A 20,008-nucleotide genomic window follows, 5' to 3' on the forward strand; every position below is an offset into this window, starting at 1 on the left:
TACACATCTTGCTCACACATGCATCAGCACTATTGGGAAGCCTTTGACCCATGACAAGCCTGTTTCAGTGAAGCATTTTACTAATTTGTTTTTAGTGTGCCTTTTTTTTGGTTAACACGGTTTTCCCTGAGGGACCATAAAAAAAAACACCCTGTTTTTGGACACATCCCAGATTTCTCCAGGTAGTTTACACCACCTTCACAATTGTCCACAACATAAATTTAGCAGCCTGTTATATTATTCATTGACCAGTGAATAAAACGGCTCGGTTCCTTAAAGTCAACACATTGTAGACTCTATTGAAATGTCTCTCAGCTTATTTTTGCCTTTGCTGAAGTAGTTTAAGAGTCCATAACGCTAACATGGCTACGATTGTCCTTCTGTGTGCTCTGTAAACAGGGCGCTAATCCGCCATCTTGTGGAAGCTCAATCCGACGGCACTGCACGAATAACTGATCAAACTCCAGTGGAAATACAACGTAGAGAATTTTAACAGTGGCTTATTCATCGTCCCGTCCATAATAAATCGCTATTTGTCACATAATGGCTCCACAACATTGATTTTAACACGTTAATTTAAGCAAACTAGCTCGAGAAAGACGACATGTACATGAACTTAACGTTAACATGAGCTGCCTGATTTCGGTGGAAAGGCTGACAGCTTCGACACATAAGTTTACTTGTGTGTGATGAATTTCGAGATTTAACTATAAACATTCTCAGGCGCCATTTTATATTTGGCTTCACTACTTTGGTAAAACAACACAGAGCTTGATTTAACTATGCAGGCATTAGTGAGCTTCGTAACACCGACATAGGCTACTTCACGACTCACTGAACACTGAAACACAAACCAATATTAAATGCTCACCTTTAATCCAAAACGTCTTCCTTTTTAACCAAGAAATTGAAGAAGGAATGAAAAAATAAATTTGTCCTGACACGAAGAGGCGGCGGCAAGTTGGTGCAAAAACTCTGAGGTAACTCGACCGTTAGGAATTAAAAAAAAAAAGCCGCCTTTTAAAAAAAGAAAGAAATTAATCTAACTACATTAATCTGTTCTGTGTATGACAACATATATATATGTAGGGCTTGGCTTTCCAAATACTAATTATTTAATTAATCATTATTATTTAATACACTAATTACTGAATTGAATTGAATCGATTTAAATTTTGTAATTTAAGTACATTTATCCATATAACTTCTGTTTTTATTATAGTAATCTAGGACAAGTCTAGGATTTGGTTAAGTTTTTTTTTTTCCATATTTGTTGGTAGGGGAAAAATAGCACTCATTATTGACTTATGCTTAAGTTTTTATTCAGTGTTCACGTTTAACATGATTCATGGTGATGAGAAAAACCTTGATGATTAAACTGTACTGCACACTATTCTTTTTGATTTGTGCCCTAAACAAGAACTAAACAAGAACACGTTTCTGGCCTGGATTTTCTGTTTTTCTTCAGGTTTTTCTGCCCTCGTGCTGGTCAGTTTATGTGCAAATTGACCAACATTGTGTTTGAGATAGAAAGTGAGGGGAAATACAGAATAATGGACTGGGCGAGCTTTCTCTTAAACAAATTACCCCAAAAGGAACCTGCAGGACCTCTGTACAATATTGACGGCCCAGAAGGTTCCATCCGTCGTCTACGTAAACATAGTCAAAGTTTCATCCACCGCCAATAATTACAGTCCATGTGTGCAAACTAAACTGTAAAACCTTTTCTCATCTTTTAACGATTCCACATTTCCATATCACTGTGATTTAGTCCACAGCAGTTTACACACAGCCGTTTATACAGAAGTGATAATGAATGTAGAATTATTTTAGATTAGAGGTTTAAGGATGTGTGATACTGGGCAGCCAATCAGAACAGAGGATATTTAACATATAGAGGTCTTATTTTCACAGTAAAAAATACATCATCCTTAATTCTAAGAGAAAAAGAGCAACTGGAAAATGGTCAAGTGAAAATGATTAATTATTTTTCCTCATCTTCTTCTTCTTCTTTCGGCTTTTCCCTTCAGGGGTCGCCACAGTGAATCATCTCTCTCCACCTATCCCTATCTTCTGCATCCTCAACACTTGCACCCACTAGCTTCATATCCTCATTAATTACATCCATATACCTCCTCTTTGGCCTTCCTCTTTGCCTCCTGCCTGGCAGCTCCATGTCCAACATTCTCCTACCAATATACTCACTCTCCCTCCTTTGAACATGACCAAACCATCTTAATCTGCCCTCCCTAACGTTGTCCCCCAAACGTCCAGCATGAGCTGTCCCTCTGATGTACTCGTTCCTAATCCTGTCCAATCTCGTCACTCCCAAAGAGAACCTCAACATCTTCAGCTCGGAAAATGGTCATGTGAAAATGATTAATGATTTTGTTTGTAAAAAAAAAAAAAAAAAACTAAGACACGATGAGAGGAAATTAGACGAAAATACATATGAGGACTGAGTAAAGTGCTAAAAAATCTCCTAATCAGTGAATTAGAAAAACAATAGGGTATAAAATATTAACATCATGTACTGTAGCTGTTTTCTTTTTTTCTCTTCTTTTAGCAAGACTCGGCTCTTGCGTTAGAGTCAGAGATTCTTTGGTAACTTAGTGGTATATAAACAGGTCAAAATAAAAATGCTAAATAAGTACAGACATATGTACATGTTCACATTTATTCATACAGTTTATACATAATTAAATGTACAAATATATACATCATTGATAAATATTTTCACAAATTCATTTTTCTAATAAAATTGTACAAAATGTAAACAAAATAACAATCTCATTGAGATATATAACATTAAAGCCATATATGGCAACAACATGGCAATATTCTAAAAAGTTTCAAGTTTTACAAAGTTTATAAAGTCTGACAAACCTGCTAGATATTTGCAAGGAACACAGATATGTTGCTTCATGATGATTTATATATTAAAGCTTCAAAATAGTCTGTTACAGTCAGCTGCACCAGGTGATATTTGGGAAAACTAACAAATTTGTTACACATTTCCCAAGTATATTATAAAATAACTATTAAAAAAATATATTAAAAATAATCATTAATAATTTTTCATTTTGATTCCTTACAAGAGATTCAAGCTGTTATAATGTAAATTTGAGGATGTATCTCCATATTAGAGGTAGCTGTAAAGGGATAAAGAGTTTAAAGTGCTCTTCTTTTGTTAATACAAATGTAATTGTGAGCAAATTGCTGTTGTATAAAAAGAATAAAACACTGTGTGCCATGATGTGATTTCATCAGTGTGTAAAAGTTCCCAAACCAGACCCACTCATTACAGTATATTTGTTAGGTTGTACTGCATGACAAGTAAGTAGCAGTAACTAGCTTATTGTTAATAAGAATAATTAATTAGCCCTGCAACTTATTTGTGAATGTGCTGCACATTTGTAGCCAGTTGGACAATCCATCTTCATTTTTAAACATCCTGTTGTCTTAAGAATTGTTTGACGATTAGGCCTTAGAAAAAAACAAACAGTTTAATCCTGTTTATTAGCTTCTTTCTTTCTGTCTCTTGCTCTGTGATGTCTACCATCACTGGCTGATACGCCTCATTTCAGACCATTTGAGTCTCTGCAGCTTTATAATCTGTTACTCATTTAAATAAGCCTTTAAATTTCTGAGAGATTCCCTTTGATGCCTCTCCTTTTAGAGAAGCTCTCTCTGAACTTTCTCTGACAGTTTTCTCATAAACCTCTTCAAGCAGACTGTGAGTATCTGTGAGCTGTGAAAGTTTCTGTTGAAGATTCTCCATCTCTCTGTTCTTCTCCTCCATCTGTCTGCTGAAATCTTCCTGCATCTTTGTTTTTGAGGACAACATGTTTCTCTGGAGTTCAGGCAGGATGATCTTCATGAGCTTTCTCTCTGCCTCCATTCTGATCTCTCCTTCATACACCTCCCTGATCTCCTCCATCTCCTGCTTGTGCCTTTCCTCCATCTCTTTTCTCTCCCTCTCTCTCTTTTCTTTTAGTTTCTTCACCTTTCCTTCCATTTCTGTTCTTTTGTCTACCTCTCGTTTCAGCTCCCTCTCGAGTTCTTTCTTTTTCTCTTCATCCCTCTCTTCTTTCATCTTTCTCTCCAGTTCAGTTGTTCGATCATTAAGTTGTCTGATGTCTCCTTCATGCTCCTCGATCACTCCCTCTATCTTTCTCAGAGAATCCTGCACCTCCTTCTCTATTTTTTCTTTCATGTCCTTCTCCTCTCTCTCTCTTTTTTCTTCTCTTTCCTTCAGAATCGTTGCTTCCATTGCTCTGATCTGAGATTCTGTCTCCAGGTAGATGTCACTGCTGTAGAATTTCTCTCTGCTTCCTTCCACCATCTTCTCTATCTTCTCCAACAGCTCTGAGACCTGAGAACCATCTCCACTCTCATTAATGTTGAGACAGTGAAACCTGTTCCCACATTTCTCTACAAGTCTCTGGACCGCCTGGTCTCCTGATTGGATAAAGTCCTCAATGTTCTTCTTCTGATGTTCATCAGTAACACTGAATATGATCATTGTGTTTCTCCAGCATGTCTCTCCAAAGATCTCCTCCATTTTCTCCAGCATCCCTCTCTCCTCTCCTGTAGGCTGCTTTAGAGGTATGACCAGGAGGAAGGCTTGGGGTCCTGGAGCAGACAGACGGACACAGTGTCCCACGTCCTGTCTCAGATTCTCCAGAGACAGTTCAGGAGAGAACCAGTCAGGCGTGTCCACCACAGTCACCTTCCTCCCAGCCACCTCCCCCTGTGTGCTCTCACTCTGCTGGGTGGCTGTAGATGTAGCTGTAGACGTAGCAGCCTGGTTCCTCTCCTCTCTGCCCAGGATGATGTTTCCTGTTACACTCTTCCCAGACCCCGTCCTCCCCAGCAGCACCAGCCTCAGTTCTGCTACAGGAACCGACGCTGGAGGATGTGGACTAGACGATTCTCCACCCACTGAAATGAACAAGAATGAATCATTTAATACAGAATCACTTACTGCATTGTGGTGATGACGCTGTTCTATGGAGTATGGAGGCCGACTGCCTTTATATAACTCATACTCAAATTCCTCATCATGTTAGTGTCACTGTGATTGACGGAGGAAAGATTGATGTCGTCCATATCAAATGATTTTCTGTCACGCTGCTCAGAATCCTGAGATATTTAACATTTATAATTTTTACCTATTAGATATTTTTTCAGAATTTTTTATGTCCATGTTTTATATCAGCTTTACAATGTTGATGTTGTGACTGTAATAAAATTATAAATTTAAATCTGTCTGCTGCTTCTCTTTATATTCATCTCTTTTACCTCAAACTACTGTTGAGTTTCACATTAAACATACAACAATCATTAATCACTCACTTGTTGGACGATTTCCATCCATACTGTTTCTTCTCCTGATTGGTGCTGCTGAGTCCTGAGTCTCTTCACTCACTAGGAAACATCAGAACCAGTCAGAATGAGAGACATTCTTCAGAAGGTAGAGTTAGACAGATGATATAATAAAGTTATGTCTTATACACTATAACTAACCCCTGTCACTGTTTAAATTACATTTCCTTATAATAACTGAAGAGTTGCACTATTAAGGATCATTACAGTATATTTATGTATTAATTTATTAATTGAATATTTAGAAACAATGACATTCTGAGAAACTTCTATAATTGTTTAATTTGACATATTACTCACTTGTTGGAGGTAACGTTTCCTTGCTGTTTCTTCTCCTGATGGAGGCTGATGATTCTGGATCTGTCCGTTCCTGCAGCTGCTTTGTTTTCTCCTCTAGAAGTTTGTCTTTCTCCTGAAGCTCTTTGTCTCTTTCCATCATCTGTTCAGTGACATTTTTAAGTGTTTTATTTGTTTCCATTAACACTGCATCTCTCTCAGAAAGAGTCTTCTTATTAGTCTCTAAACTTTCTTTGAGAACCTTCAGCTCTTCATTTTTCTTATTTAATTCTTCATCCTTCTTCACAAGTGTTTTCTCCATTTCTTCCACTTGTATTTGTGTCGTCTGTATCTGTGTGTCTTTCACTTTCAGTTGTTGATCTCTCTCCTGTAGAGCTCTTTCTCTCTTCTGTAGCTCCTCAGTTGTTCTGTCCAGTTCCTGTTTTATTGTTTTCAGCTCGTTTTCAGTTTTTTCCAACTTTCTGATCTTCCCTTTCAATTCAGCAACATTATATTCTAAAAAACATTTAAGTGTAGACAGAACGAAATTTTCAGAAAACATTAATATAAATCAGTAGAATATAAACGATTGTTACTTTTCTTCATTTTTGGTGGCCTTTACATTTATTCATTCAACAGAAAAAAAAGATTACAGAAAAACTTTATGATATAAAGTCCTGTGAGGAAAAATAATGATGCCCTCATTTAATTCTATGTTTAATTTTTCTATGTAACAATTTTCTGGTCCTCACCAACTTCTGTGGACAAACAAATAACCTCAGGTGACATCAAAAAACACAAAAGCTTTCAATACTCATTTTCTCCAGAAAGTCCAGAAACATTCAGAAACCAGGAAGAAAAATTCAATAACATCCTAAAATTCAGAAGAACCACATTAACTTAAAATAAATGTTTTTAGTCTCTCACATCATTCTGGAGAAATTTTGGCCCACTGTTCTTTATAACACTGCTTCAGGTCATAGATGTTTGAGGGCATGTGTTTATGCACAGCTCTCTTAAGATCCTGACAAAGCATCTCAATGAGGTTGAGGTGTGGACTTCACCATACCAACACACTGACTTGTCCTTCTGTAGACATTCACGTGTTGATGTTTTCATCATTATCTGGTTCAATGTGGAGCTCATTGTTGTCATCTTTGTGACTGATAAACAAGCCTGAATCATCACCCATCCATCAGCATGCTTGACAGTTGGTATGAGGTGTTTGTGTTGAAACACTGAGTTTAATAATCGACAAACATGGCGCTGTGTATTATTAGCAAACTTCTCCAAAGTATATTGTTCAGACTTTTTGTGTTTTTGATGTCATGAACATAAACATTTAATGAGCTTAAAGAGGCCTTTAGGTCACATGATGTAACTATTGGCTTTTCTTTAGATCTCTGAGCACTAAATGGTCTGATTTTGGACTGAGGTTGATGTCCATTTGTCTTTCCAGAACACCAAACTGGCACAAGATCTGCTTTTTAAAAGTTAGTCACTCTTCTTGCAGATCTCAGGCTTTTCATTAGTAAAACCTGGCTGCTAATTACTCTATTAATTACTTTGTGACCTGGTTTCTGATTGTTAGTTTAATTTCTGGGTATAAAAATGACTACATACAGGTGACAAAGCAGGAAACAGAAGAATAGGAGTGACGTGACACAACACACATGCTGTAGGAAACATGCTGTAGGAAAACACACTGGAATTGTCCCAGTAGCTCCTGACAGCAACTTACAAATGTACCGAGCAGGTTTAGGGTTAAGGGTCTTGCTCTAGGACGACATTTATTAACCAAAACTAATTAACCTTTTTAATTATCAATTATTTGTATTCACTGATAATTTACCTGTGATTTCCACCCAGAAATATTTAGATTATTCACTGTAATCAGGTTAAATTTGAAATTCACACAGAAACAGTGACATGCAGTGTGAATTTTTAACACAGTGATCAATTTCACACAGTCTCTATAATGTGTAAATAATATCTTGAATGGAGAATGTGAGAAGCTGTGAATTTCAGACTACAGGCTTACTGGAGATCTCGTTATTGAACACTTCAGGCTGTAAAGATGAACAGGTGTGTTTACTTTTGTACCTCCTTCCATACTCACCAGTCAGTAGAACAGATTTCTCCATTTTCTTTCTCTCATCTTCTGTCCATTTTCTGTCTCTCTGAGGAAGTGAATAAAACAGTGTGAAGGTTTTATACATGACTCAATAATGTATGTAAATAAAGTGTTAAATTAACACGAAGTGTTTCTCTGTTTAGATGATTGTGTGTGTGTTTGTGTGTGTGTGTGTGTGTAATATTACTAACAGTACACACTGAGGTGATTGAGGTTGATTTAAACTGATATTGTGTTCAGTAACACACTGAGTTTGAATGCAGCCAGCTGAAGAACACAATCATTAAACACTAAACTGAACCTTACAGGACAGAGAAAAAAATCATCTCCATAAGAATCAAGATGTTTGGTCTCATTTCTGCTGTGGTGACACAATATCACAATGATGTCATGTTCTTATGCATCATAATCCACTGTTCCAGACATTTACATCTTTTTTTAAAGACACAGTTTGTGTTTAATGTTATTTTATGTTCATTAGCTGACTTTTATTTGTTTACAATCGTCAGTCAGCGATGACCAAAGAACACAAGAAACACAGAAACTGAAAGAAGTTTTTTGATTACCTTACAACCGATTGCTAGCAAACAGTTTAACAACTGTGTTTTTAGAACAATCCAATGTGATTTTTTTATCCACAGTAAACCATCACTGGGAGCCGGTTGCCATGGTAACTCACTTACCCCTCACTGATCACTGGTCTAATTATAACAATTTTTTTTTAATGCTGCTATCATCAGTAAGACATTAATGAATGTCATATTTTATAACATTTTACTCACCTGTTCAACACAGAAGTCTTTATCTACAGGAGGATGTGGGGAAAAAAGCACAATAAGTTTGTTGAGATTATTAAAAATGCATTGTAATTTTCAGTATTTCTGTATTTTATCCTGTAGTATTAGCTGTAAACATTCCTAAAAAGTCTGTTTTGATCCTGTACTGTATTGTTTCTCTTCTCTTTCTGCTCTTCAGGATCTTTCAGTATTAATGCAGTAAGAAACAAATTCCCCAGATGACTTACTTCCATTCTGTTCGAATCTCTTTCATGCAGCATTATCAAGTGTGACTCTCTAACTCACATCTCTCTGTAGTTCTGTTCACTACAGTAATGTTAGCCAGGATCAGTAACTTTAATAGAGAGTTATTGTTATCAAATCACATTCAAACAAAAACCTTCAGCTTTTTCTCTCTCAGTATCAGTGTGTAGGTCAGATTTCTGTGTCTGTACAACACTAAATGACAAACTAGACACCAGCATGATGAATGTTCTGTTAGAGATCACAGTCTGTTGTGTTCACTACACTATGCTCATGATGCTCAGATATCTGTGCTATTGCACTCTGAACACACAGCACAGTCTAATCTATTTCATCTGAACAATAAATATATTATTCATGCAGCATCAAGACATCACTAGCACAGAAAAGGGGTTTATACTCACGTCTCAGTAAAGCCTGTAGTAGATAAAGGAATATACAGAATATCAGATTCTCACTTCCTTTAATTATAAACACAGACATTTATCAATGTAAAACCTGAACAGATAACAGAATGATGTTCTTTACTGCTGCCTCGTCTATATACTGGTTACGACAGCATGTGACATGTCGCAGTAGATTAGAGAAGATGCGTGATCTCCTTCTGTTTTTCTCTCTTTCACTCCCAAATCCCTCTCTCCTATGAAGGAAGCTTTAGAAATGAAGTGAAGGACTTCTGTTCTCAGGTCAGTCAGGTTGTCTTTATGCTGTGTGCATTAACACGACTTACTAGCGTTAGCTTAAAGACACTAAACACCAGGCCGAGTCGACTCTTCAGGTCTTTTTCTAAACATGGTGTGATTGTTACGCAGAGCGACTGATGACAATTATTCTGTCTACAAACACTGAAAACTGTTAAAGCTGTGATTTATGTTTATTGTGTAACATTCTGATGGAGTCTGTCAGTGGTGTGTGTTATATGCTGTGTGTTTGTTGTGTCTTTTACTCGACACGGTAAACGTCTCTGTACATTATTACACTGCAGTGAGGTTACACACAGGTGCATTGTGGGAAAGAAGCTGACTGATGGAAGTGGAATCTCACTTACTGATCAGACTCCTTCACATAAACATGATCTGAAAATCATCTTTATGTTTCTATTTGATTCCTGGATTAAAATGTAATATATGTGATAAGTTTATAAAATATCAGCTTTTACTATTAGTGTGAAGTCGAGTTATTTACTTACCGCTGTGAGAAGTATCATGTAAAACAACAGAGAGAAATGTAATGTTAGATAAAATACAATGAGAAAAACTTATGATTTACAGTCAGAACAGCTGATAAACAATCTTCACTCTGTGCTTTCAAAGATGTTCAGCTACAATTTTAACTATTTTAATAAAATAGAACAACAGATAGTGAATCATTATGTCAGAAAACTGAGGTGTCGTCATGTATTAAAACCCAGACCCAATCACAGGGAAGCTAAAAACACTGCATCAGTTACCTCAAAGTTAATACAGTGTTAGTAATAAAAATGTAACATGTTAAACTGTACTGTTATAATGTTCACAGGAATATTAATCTTATTATTGTTAGGAAAAAGTTTTAGAGCTTTGACTCATGAATTACTGATTTGAGCTGCAGTACGTTACTCATCTGAATGAAGAAGTTCGCTCTTATTCTCCACTCATTCTGTCAGTGCAGTTCATTTAAAAACTAGTGACTGGTTAACCTTAACAAGCTACTGCTAGTGTCAGGACTCTTCCCGGACTTTGGAGATGTGCCTTTTGTTTATGTTTCTTGTTCACGTGTCTGCCCCGCCCTTGTCTTTTCCTCCCTGCCTCTGCACACCTGTCCCTTATGTCTAAATAATTATTTGTATTATTTAGTTGAGCCGCGTTGCCTTGTGCAGCGCGGAATCCTCTGTTGTCTCCTGTTGTCCTTGTCTGCTGTTGTCTTTGTCCTGTTTCGTGTTTTTTATGTTAATAAATCCTGTTTTTTGTTAAGCTGTCCTGCATTTGGGTCCATTTTTATCCCACGCACGTGACAGCTAGTGTTATCTAAAATCATACACACAATAAATTAGTATGAATCTGAGTTAGTGTTAGCTGCTTTAGTCAACCTCATTAACACTGTCCTGTTAATTATCACCATATAAATCTTATAAAACACATTTATTGTAGGGAAAATATGGAGAAGATATTAAAGATGAACTGAGATCATAAACATGACTGTGGAGCTGTAAATTAAATGAAAGTTTGGATCATGTTTCATTCACTAACATGGGAACTGGAGGAGTTAATAATTGTACTGCAGATGGCCACTAGAGGGCGTCCAAGGCATTTTGGCTTCACATTATTTTCTTTATGAGATTCAGATTGTGTGTTCTGTACATGTGAGTTTGAATCATGTAATAAAATGTTGTACAGAAAACACAGCTCATGTTAGAGATTTTAATCTGTTTAATAATTGTGAGTGTGTTTGTGTGATATCGATTCTTCTCTGATTTTAAAATATGGTGATAAATGACTTAATCATTCAGAAGCACTAACCTAGAGCTCTGAGCACCAAGATAGATTTGGATCAGATCACATGTAACATGCATATAAATGAAAAGAGTCCATTTTAAGACACACAGAAACAGTTCATTAGGAATCTGCAGTCTGGCTGAATTCATTCATACTGGTAAAAATCTTTGTGTGTAAACACGACTAATGAAAGATGAGAGTCTACATTGTAGTGGGAGTCGTTCAGTTTCTCATTTCATGTTATTAACACAGTTACAAGGACAATACAGTTTGTGTTCTCCAGGTCTGTACCTTACTGTGTTAGTTTTAAAACAAATCATGTTGGAAAAGTCCAACACTACAACCTGTAACTCCTGATATTAGTCTCCACTCTGAATTTACAGACTTACAGAAGTAGAGAAATACAAACACAGCATGTTAGCAGGAGCTAAGCTGACTACATGACGAGCTAATCTGTGTTCTCTGGACTGTTATACATCTCACATTAGTCACTAGACAGATATACTTACACCAAAAGTCTTAATCATCAGCCAGACTGTTTTTTCCTCTACCTTTAACCTAAATGTGTGTAGTTTGGTTCTCAGTGCTGTATTTGGCAGTGATGTAGTCTGATCTACTGGATATACAGAAATTGTAATCATTTAAATCACATTTAGTGTGTAATTTAATTTTCTTTCTGATGTAAAACATGTCTTTGATTGTTTTAGTTTAAACTGATATTCAGTCAATCTCTGATTAATAGATAAATAAAGTTAGATAAATAAATCCCTAGTTACTTCATATTTGTACAAGCTGCTGCTTTTAAGCCCTTGTGCAGGTGTGTAGAAGAGTGAAAAATAGAGTTACTGTTAATTCACCTCAAATGATCTTCACTCCACATTAGCAGCCTGTATACTGAATCTCACACTGAATACTGAGTGTGTTTATGTACTGAGATGAGAAGCACAGATGATGATGTGGAGTTTATACAGTGTGGAGATCAGGAACACTTACTCATAAATACTGTAATCTCTTCTGTTCTGTCTCCATCAGTGACCTGACAGAGGTAATATCCATCATCTGACTCTGTACAGTTTCTCAGCTGTAAGGAGACGTTTCCTCTCTCCAGCTCCTGAGTGAACAGACTCACTCTGCCCTCATAACCTCTCCCCTCTGTCACCTTACTGTTCTTATAAACACAAACACAGTCTGTCTCCTTAAACCACCGGATCTCCAAGTCAACAGCACTGATTTCAGGAGACAGACGACATGAGAGAGTGACAGCAGAGCGATTATACCGCTCTGTATTACTGGGACCAATGAGTTTAGGCTCATCTGTGTGGGTAAAACACACAAACACACAAACACACGCGATTAAATTAATCCTCAATCTTCAAATTATATTGATAAATTCATTCCTTGAAATATAACTTACTGCTTGCAGTCGCCATCTTTATCTCTTTCTGTAGTTTCAGACTAACAAAATCCTAAACACACAAACAGACACACACACACACAGAGAGAGAGAGAGAGAGAGAGAGAGAGAGAGAGAGAGAGAGAGAGAGAGAGAGAGACCTCATGTTTAACACAAATACATGATAAGAAGGTAAGGAATTACACACAATTGGATTAGTTTGAGATTAGCTTGTACTTTAGCATGATGCTAACTCCTCTTACCTTTCCTGTTCCTCATATAAACACATCTGATACTTTAACTGAAGTGTTTCCACATTTCAGAGCGCCACATATTCGGTATTTAACTCATTAGGGTTTAAACACCGTGTTTAAAATGTCCCCTGTCTACATATACACATATATTCCTCCTGTATCAGTCCGTTACAGCAGGAAGTGTAATGGCGCAGTGACTCTGTCTGAGAGTCGAAAACTATTTTCACTTTCACCTTCATTACAGAGAACTGAGACAAAGCTCCGCCCCTTCGCCTCTGATAACCACGCCCCCTGGGTTCAGCCTTATTAGGTCTTATTATATACATGTATTATAATAATAATAATAATAATAGAAATAATAATAATAATAATTTTGTCAAAAGAAATATTATAGAACAAACTATATAATTATATAATTCTAATTTATTTACATTCTCTGAACCAACAACAGCCGTGGACATGTGCTAGCATTATGATATAAGATTAGTTTATTTTAATGCAGATGGTTTTAAAGTTTTAAAGCACTTTTTACTAAAATGATAGAGCCAGATTTGCTTCTTTCTTCTACCTATTAAAATAAGCAGCGTTAAATAAAAAAATTATTTTATCCGGCTATGCTATAGAAATAATACTGAAAATACTGTACTCCAACAAGAGGTATTATTCAAAAAGATCATCATCAGCAGTGTGGTCATATTAATCATACATTATTGATCTTAGGCATTGTGGATTAATCACCTTAATCACCTCTTCCCTTAGGTAGTGAAATTCCAACTGGACTGTGGCCCCAACTATCACCCCACATTTGAGATTTTGAACATCGAGACCTCTGAAGTCACATTAACTCTTTTTGGATAAAAAAGACAAGGAAGTGTGGACACGATATATAGTCCTGCTTCCAGGTAAGTGAATGCTAATATTCAGAGATTTTTGAGACACAGAATGTCATAAAAAAGCGAGACTGTAGTTTTGTGCATCCTATCAGTGACAGTCATATTATGTCATGTCAGGTGATGATATAAAGTATAAACCTATTGGTTTCCTTGATGATGAATAAATAATTTTGCTTATGTTTACTGAAAACATTATTGTCTATTGTAAGTGTACTTTAACTACATAATGTTGTTGTGTGCGCTCTTGTTATTTGTCAGGTACAGAACTAGACCCACCCAACCTGGATACAGCAGGTAAGGCTGTCTGACTAGCTCTGAATTTACATCCAACTTATCCATTGGCATCAAGTCACTTCCAAAACTCTTACACATTAATTTGTTCTGCACAATTTTTACCTCAATGATCCAACTGTCTGTTTTTGAACATTTGAGTGTATTTTTTATATGGGACAACAATTTTTTATAGCTGATGCATGTATGAAAATATTCCTCTGGGCCTTTCAAGTTCATGATTTGTCACAATTGAATTATCGTGAATCCTGTTGCAGTGGAAATGTCTTAAAATAAAAAATTAAATATAAAAGTAATTGAAAAAACAGAAATTAATTCAGTTGTATCTCAGACTCATTCTATTTGAATTTATTGGGAGACACAGGCCATACAATAATGACCAGCGCTGTTTTCTTTTCCTACCCCTGGAGTTCTTGGGTATTTATGTCTTTTACCATTTGTTTTGCTTTTTATGACCTCAGTTCCAGAAAACCTTCTCTGATTAACTTGTTTTCTGAATCTACCCCATAGACCCTCCTACCTTTAATACACCTCATTATACAATATGATGTCATGATTTTCTTTTTGTACAACATTTTTTTGTTAATTCATTTGGGATCACAATTGGGACAAAAATCCAGCCTGTGGATCTGCCCCAGACACTTTGTTAATGATTTCTCTCTGTACCCCTGATCGGCATCAATAAAGTCATGTATCTTATTTAACTATTTTAAAAGCTTATATATCTCATTTGACTAAACCTGTTGTTGCTGTTGGCTATCAGAGGTTTCTTGTTAATTGAAAGAGAGATCGTGAGATTCTGCAGTTCTGATTGCATCTTCTTATTTACCCGAAAACCGGCGAGACATAGCACTTCCCAGACTGATTAGTCATGTTATAGACGTCATCCATAAGGCAACATCCATACCATCATAATCTGTGGATTTTATTTTAAGTAGATAAAAACATATTCTTACACATTCTTACATTCTTTAGATTTCTTATTTGAAATCTAAATAATTAGAACATGAATTCTTTTATTCCATGTATAGTTATTTTTAATGTCATAGAACATCTGTAAAATAGTTTCTGTTTTCACTTGCAGCTATAAACAGTTACCTAAGAGCTAGAAAATACAGATTGTAAGGTTACTGAACTCAGAGTGTAAAAGATTTTGTCTAACACTAGAGACTCCTTCCAAAAAATGTTAAATACACATCTCCTCACAGAAAAGTTCACCAAATAAATTATACATGTTTTTTTTCTGTTTATTTGCCGTCTCTGTGTCAACTCGTTCTTTTACTACTGAAGTCGTAACGTAAAAATAGTAATAATAATAAATGTACAATATAAGATAAATATAAATGTAGTAATATGTATATTTAATAAAGTTTTCTCCTTTCACATGACTGCTACTATCAGGAAGGGTGAAGGCTCAGGTGTTTTCTTGAGACACATGACGACATGAAAAAAAAAAAAAACACATGAAGTCATCTGCCCAGTTCTGCTCATTTGTCACACGACAGCATAGCAGTCTGAGGAATCTTTTACATACGTGAGCTCAATGACTTCTCGAAATAAGATAGCGTCTCTGTGATTGCCACAGTAAGAACATTCCAGAATAGATGACCAATTTTGGACATGTGCTAGCATTATGATATAAGATTAGTTCATTTTAATGTAAATGGTTTTAGATTTCTAAAGCACATTTTTACTAAAATGATAGAGCCAGATTTGCATCTTTCTTCTACTTATTCTGCCTAAAATCAGCAGTATTTAAAAAAACATTCTTTTATCCCAACATGTAGACATCTATACAATTTGAAATATTTCTAAACACCCACCAATAGTATATTCTTAACAATACTAAAGTATGAACCAAATACAAATGTTTAATTGGAAATTCAAAAATATAAATGACATTAAGAATGTGTCTAGCTATTAATAGCTAGAGTAGCTAAAATAACTATTTCCCAGAAGAGCCAATGAAGACATTTAGAGCGTTGTGATTACAGTATATTACATTCTTATACATTATATAATATGATACATGAAGAATCCAATTCAACACAAATACAAATCCATTCAAGTTTCTCCAATTGGTGTGAATGTTTTTTCCCTTTAATTAGAGTTGCGCAATGTCTTGTGGGTGTCCACTTACAGTATATACGTGTATATATACAGTCATATGTCCTTAAACTGAAAGTACAGGAAGGGCTACTTTGTTGATCTGCCATTTTTCTCGGCTGCTTAAGGTAATTCTAGTGTTTTATATTTTAATTTTGAATATCTTAAAAAATTTTAAATGAACCTTCAAATGAAGCCTACAATTCCTAATTTACATTAAAAAACAGATGTTTTATAATTTTTGATCAAGTTGCCTGCTTTTTTAAGATGAATTTCAGTGTTAATAGATAAGATATTCTTTATTGCAATACATTACATGGGTTTATTTGCATTTAGTTTAATCTGGGATTTTCATTAGGCAACAGAAAAGATATGTTGATATTATAAACTTTATTATAGTACTGATGAGAAAAAGCAATTATATCAACATGTCTTTTTAAATAAATAAATAAATCATGCAAAAAAGTGGCACTTTGGGTCAATCTTGAAGCAAAACACTGGATTATTCATTCATTCATCTTCTACCGCTTATCCGAACTACCTCGGGTCACGGGGAGCCTGTGCCTATCTCAGGCGTCATTGGGCATCAAGGCAGGATACACCCTGGACGGAGTGCCAACCCATCGCAGGGCACACACACACTCTCACTGGATTATTCATTTTAATAATTAATTAAATATTTTATTTATTTTTTTATTGTTTATAAATGAAATATATAATTTGGTGGGTATTTTTGGCAGACGCCCTTATCCAGAGTGACGCACAAAAGTACTTTGAAGTTTCTATCAGTGAATACATCAACACTGGTTCACTAGGTCACAGACTAAGGATACCATGAGTCTAAAACTCTGTACGGAGAAAATATATCACAATTTTTTAAAATATATATAAACAAGCAAAAAAATAATCTCTAGATTAAGTATTTCAGGAATGCGTAGGTCTTCACAAGTTGTCTGAAGACACTCAGTGATTCAGCTGCTTGGATATCTAGAGGAAATCTAGAATAAAGGAAGATCAGAGAGTTGATCAGAGAGATCACAAGTTTATCTTTTGTCTGTCTGGCATAACACAGTCTAATACTGATAAAAATGTCTTTTACTCTTGTGTTGTAGTTTTTAAAAAGGAAGTAGAGAAACAGTCTGAGATGTCCTTCACTTCTGGTAAGATTTTGGATCGGGGTCATATATTTATCATGTCTGCATGTGTTTTTACTCTTATGCTTTGTTTCTTTCTCCCTGGTTGTGTTTATTCTTTACATTTCTTATTATTATAATATATAATATTATAATATAGTTTTTTTTTACCAGTATATGTTTCACATTTTGGTGAAAAAAAGGGACTGAAAAAGGCCCCAGGTCCACATCTACCCCGCATACCTACCCCAGACATGTAAGTATCACTGATGCTGATATTTAAGACTGCAGATCAACGTGTGAGAAAGCGAATGAAGACTGAACTTTTCATTTCCTCAGTGTACTGTACCTACTTCCATAGTGGTGCCTGGGTCTTTCCAGATTCTGGGTTTTGACACCACTAGAAAGCCTCTTTGGGGCAGGCAGTGTTTTAGCAGAACATAAGAAAATAAAAATAATTCAATCTACAGTGTTCTAGGTCTAGGTTTGACTGGTCAGTTATATGTGCTTAAGCAATGAAACCCCTTTTCCTCCTTTGTTTATTTAACAGCCTTCAGCAGACGTTTCTCTTCAGCTGCAACCATTTACACCTGAATTGGTTGAAAATTGTGACAAGGATGAATATCGGTAATATAACTGCTGTTTTTATTAGGATTTTGTGTCCTAGCTGTAACATGATTCATGGTGATGAGAAAAACCTTGATGCTTAAACTGTAGTGCACACTAATCTTTTTGATTTGTGCCCTAAGCAAGAACTAAAAAAAGAACACGTTTCTGGCCTGGATTTTCTGGTTTTCTTCAGGTTTTTCTGCCCTCATGCGGGTCAGTTTATGTGCAAATTGACCAACATTGTGTTTGAGATGGAAAGTGAAGGGGAAGTGAAGTACAAAATAATGGACTGGGACAGCTGGCTCCTAAACAAATTACCCCAAAAGGAACCTGCAGGGCCTCTGTACAATATTGATGGCCCAGAAGATTCAATCCGTCGTCTTCACTTCCCACATTGTGAGATCGGTGAGTTGACGTTTGACAAACATTTACAAATTCAAAATTGATGTTGAAATTAAGCAATTTAAAAATTCTAAATAAAGACAAAATACTGAGGCAAATCATGAAGTAAAGTATTTTTTTTAAACTTCTATTTTTTGCTTGACAAAAAATACTAAATAGTTTTTTTTTGTCAGTGTTTGCTTTATTTTTGTGGTTTATATGTTACAGGTAAAGGCAAAGCAAAACTGACTGTAGCACATGTGACTAATGATGATGTGGAGATCATTCATCTCTCCCTCTTTGGTTTAAGTCTTAGTTCCTCTATTTCTACTAAAGGTTACTCTCTTTCCTCAACCTCTAGATCCTCAACCTCAGACTCAGCAAGTGCATCCAGCTGGTCGAATGATTCAGCTGCTTCTCCCTTCTACCTACATGAGGCCTGTTCCAGCTGAATTTAGGACTGTTTACCATCGCTTTCAGCTGTGTCATCTGACCCATGAACTCTCTATGTTCTTGGACCAGCTCCACTCTCCTGAACTTACTGTGCCTCTGACTCGCACTTCCTTCACCCAAACTCATTTGTCTGACCTCGTAGATCAGGGAACTCAAACTGACGGCTGTCCTCATGCTGAAACTTGCTGCCCTGTGCTTAAAACTTCTGCCTCTCCTCCATCTCCTGTTTAGCATCTTCTCCTTCTGATTCTGAAACTGGATCCCCAGATTACACTCTGTCAGGACTCAGCCCGGACTTTGGCCATGTGCATTTGTGTACGTTCTGTGTTCACGTGTCTGCCCCGTCCTTGTCTCTTCCTGCCCGCTTCTGCACACCTGTTCCTCATGTTTCTGATTGTCTTGTTTATTTAGTTGAGCAGCGTTGCCTTGAGCAGCGCGGAAACCTCTGTTGTCTTTCGTTTTGTCCTGGTGTCTTTTGCTGTCGTGTCTCGAGTCAGTGTCCATGTTTCGTGTTTTTTTGTTAATAAACCCTGTTTTTCTTTTAAGCTATCCTGCATTTGGGTCTTTTATTCCCCCGTCCTGTGACACACTCCTACTTCTCCTAGGCCTGATAGCACTGAGTCTGGTTACTTTTACTAAGTTTATGGTTACAATAATCTTTTCTTGTTGACTCAGGTGTGGTTATTTATATGTTAGTCATATATTACCTTAAAACTATTACAACATCTAGGGCCTATTCCCATGTGTCTTATGACACCAATTATAATATTTTTAAGACATAACACTTTACTTTGGGGCATTCTTGAGTTCTAAGATTTTTCACAACAGATTACTAAAGCTACACACAGGTGAGGTTTTTATCAGTATTGGATCTAAACTCTGCAGGACAGCAGCTCTACACGACCAACAGTGTCTACTCCTGTTCTATACTGAACACTATACTCAATACGTTATCCTGTATCCAGAGCTCCCCAAGTATTATTGTAGAGGATTTTTTTACTGTTTTATTAAAAGGCATTGGGGTTTGTAGTTCAGAATATTATTATTATCCTTTCAAACAGTAAATAAATAAAAAAAATTATAACTGAAATCAAAAATTTGCCTTCTCCACCTTCAACCTGGACTGAATAAGTGCACATTCTCTGACCTTGTGTTTGAGGTGAAAGAGGAAGGTAATGTGATG

General features: G+C 36.1%; 2 protein-coding genes and 1 long non-coding RNA gene across 7 annotated transcripts in view; 1 reads left to right on the forward strand and 2 right to left on the reverse strand.

Moving 5' to 3' along the window:
• Window positions 1–2,651: 2,651 nt before the first annotated feature.
• LOC132841176 (calponin homology domain-containing protein DDB_G0272472-like) overlaps window positions 2,652–20,008 on the reverse strand; it is a 102,535-nt gene continuing 85,178 nt past the window's right edge. For 2 of the 5 annotated variants that reach the window (XM_060863420.1, XM_060863422.1), the window contains 4 exons: window positions 7,784–7,844; window positions 5,689–6,180; window positions 5,359–5,430; window positions 2,652–4,944 (listed from right to left, as the gene is read on the reverse strand). In XM_060863420.1, coding sequence (XP_060719403.1) covers window positions 3,623–4,944; window positions 5,359–5,430; window positions 5,689–6,180; window positions 7,784–7,844 — 1,947 coding nt within the window. In that variant the 3' untranslated portion in view covers window positions 2,652–3,622. Of the gene's footprint in view, window positions 4,945–5,358; window positions 5,431–5,688; window positions 6,181–7,783; window positions 7,845–8,580; window positions 9,084–9,242; window positions 9,467–20,008 lie in introns of those variants that run through there. The other 3 variants (XM_060863418.1, XM_060863421.1, XM_060863423.1) reach the window with 3 other exon arrangements.
• LOC132841222 (butyrophilin-like protein 2) lies at window positions 10,747–13,181 on the reverse strand. Its single transcript, XM_060863500.1, has 4 exons — window positions 12,969–13,181; window positions 12,727–12,778; window positions 12,306–12,626; window positions 10,747–10,844 (listed from the first exon to the last, which is right to left on the reverse strand). The coding sequence occupies exons 2-4, from the start codon at window positions 12,740–12,742 to the stop codon at window positions 10,762–10,764; spliced, it is 420 nt and encodes a 139-aa protein (XP_060719483.1). The 5' UTR covers window positions 12,743–12,778; window positions 12,969–13,181; the 3' UTR covers window positions 10,747–10,761.
• On the forward strand, window positions 16,334–18,661 carry LOC132841235 (uncharacterized). The gene is made up of 6 exons (XR_009647880.1): window positions 16,334–16,377; window positions 17,362–17,409; window positions 17,557–17,638; window positions 17,933–18,009; window positions 18,185–18,396; window positions 18,601–18,661. It is a non-coding gene; the product is annotated as an uncharacterized LOC132841235 (long non-coding RNA).

The sequence above is a fragment of the Tachysurus vachellii genome, chromosome 26 (assembly GCF_030014155.1).
Source record: "Tachysurus vachellii isolate PV-2020 chromosome 26, HZAU_Pvac_v1, whole genome shotgun sequence".
In the NCBI taxonomy this organism is placed as follows: Eukaryota; Metazoa; Chordata; class Actinopteri; order Siluriformes; family Bagridae; genus Tachysurus; species Tachysurus vachellii.

Excerpts from the sequence above, each read along its gene's own strand:
- LOC132841222 (XM_060863500.1), bottom strand. Across the intron at positions 10,845-12,305 it reads AGAGATTACAGTATTTATGA|ATAACACTAGCTGTCACGTG; the intron begins GTAAGTGTTCCT and ends GTATGATTTTAG.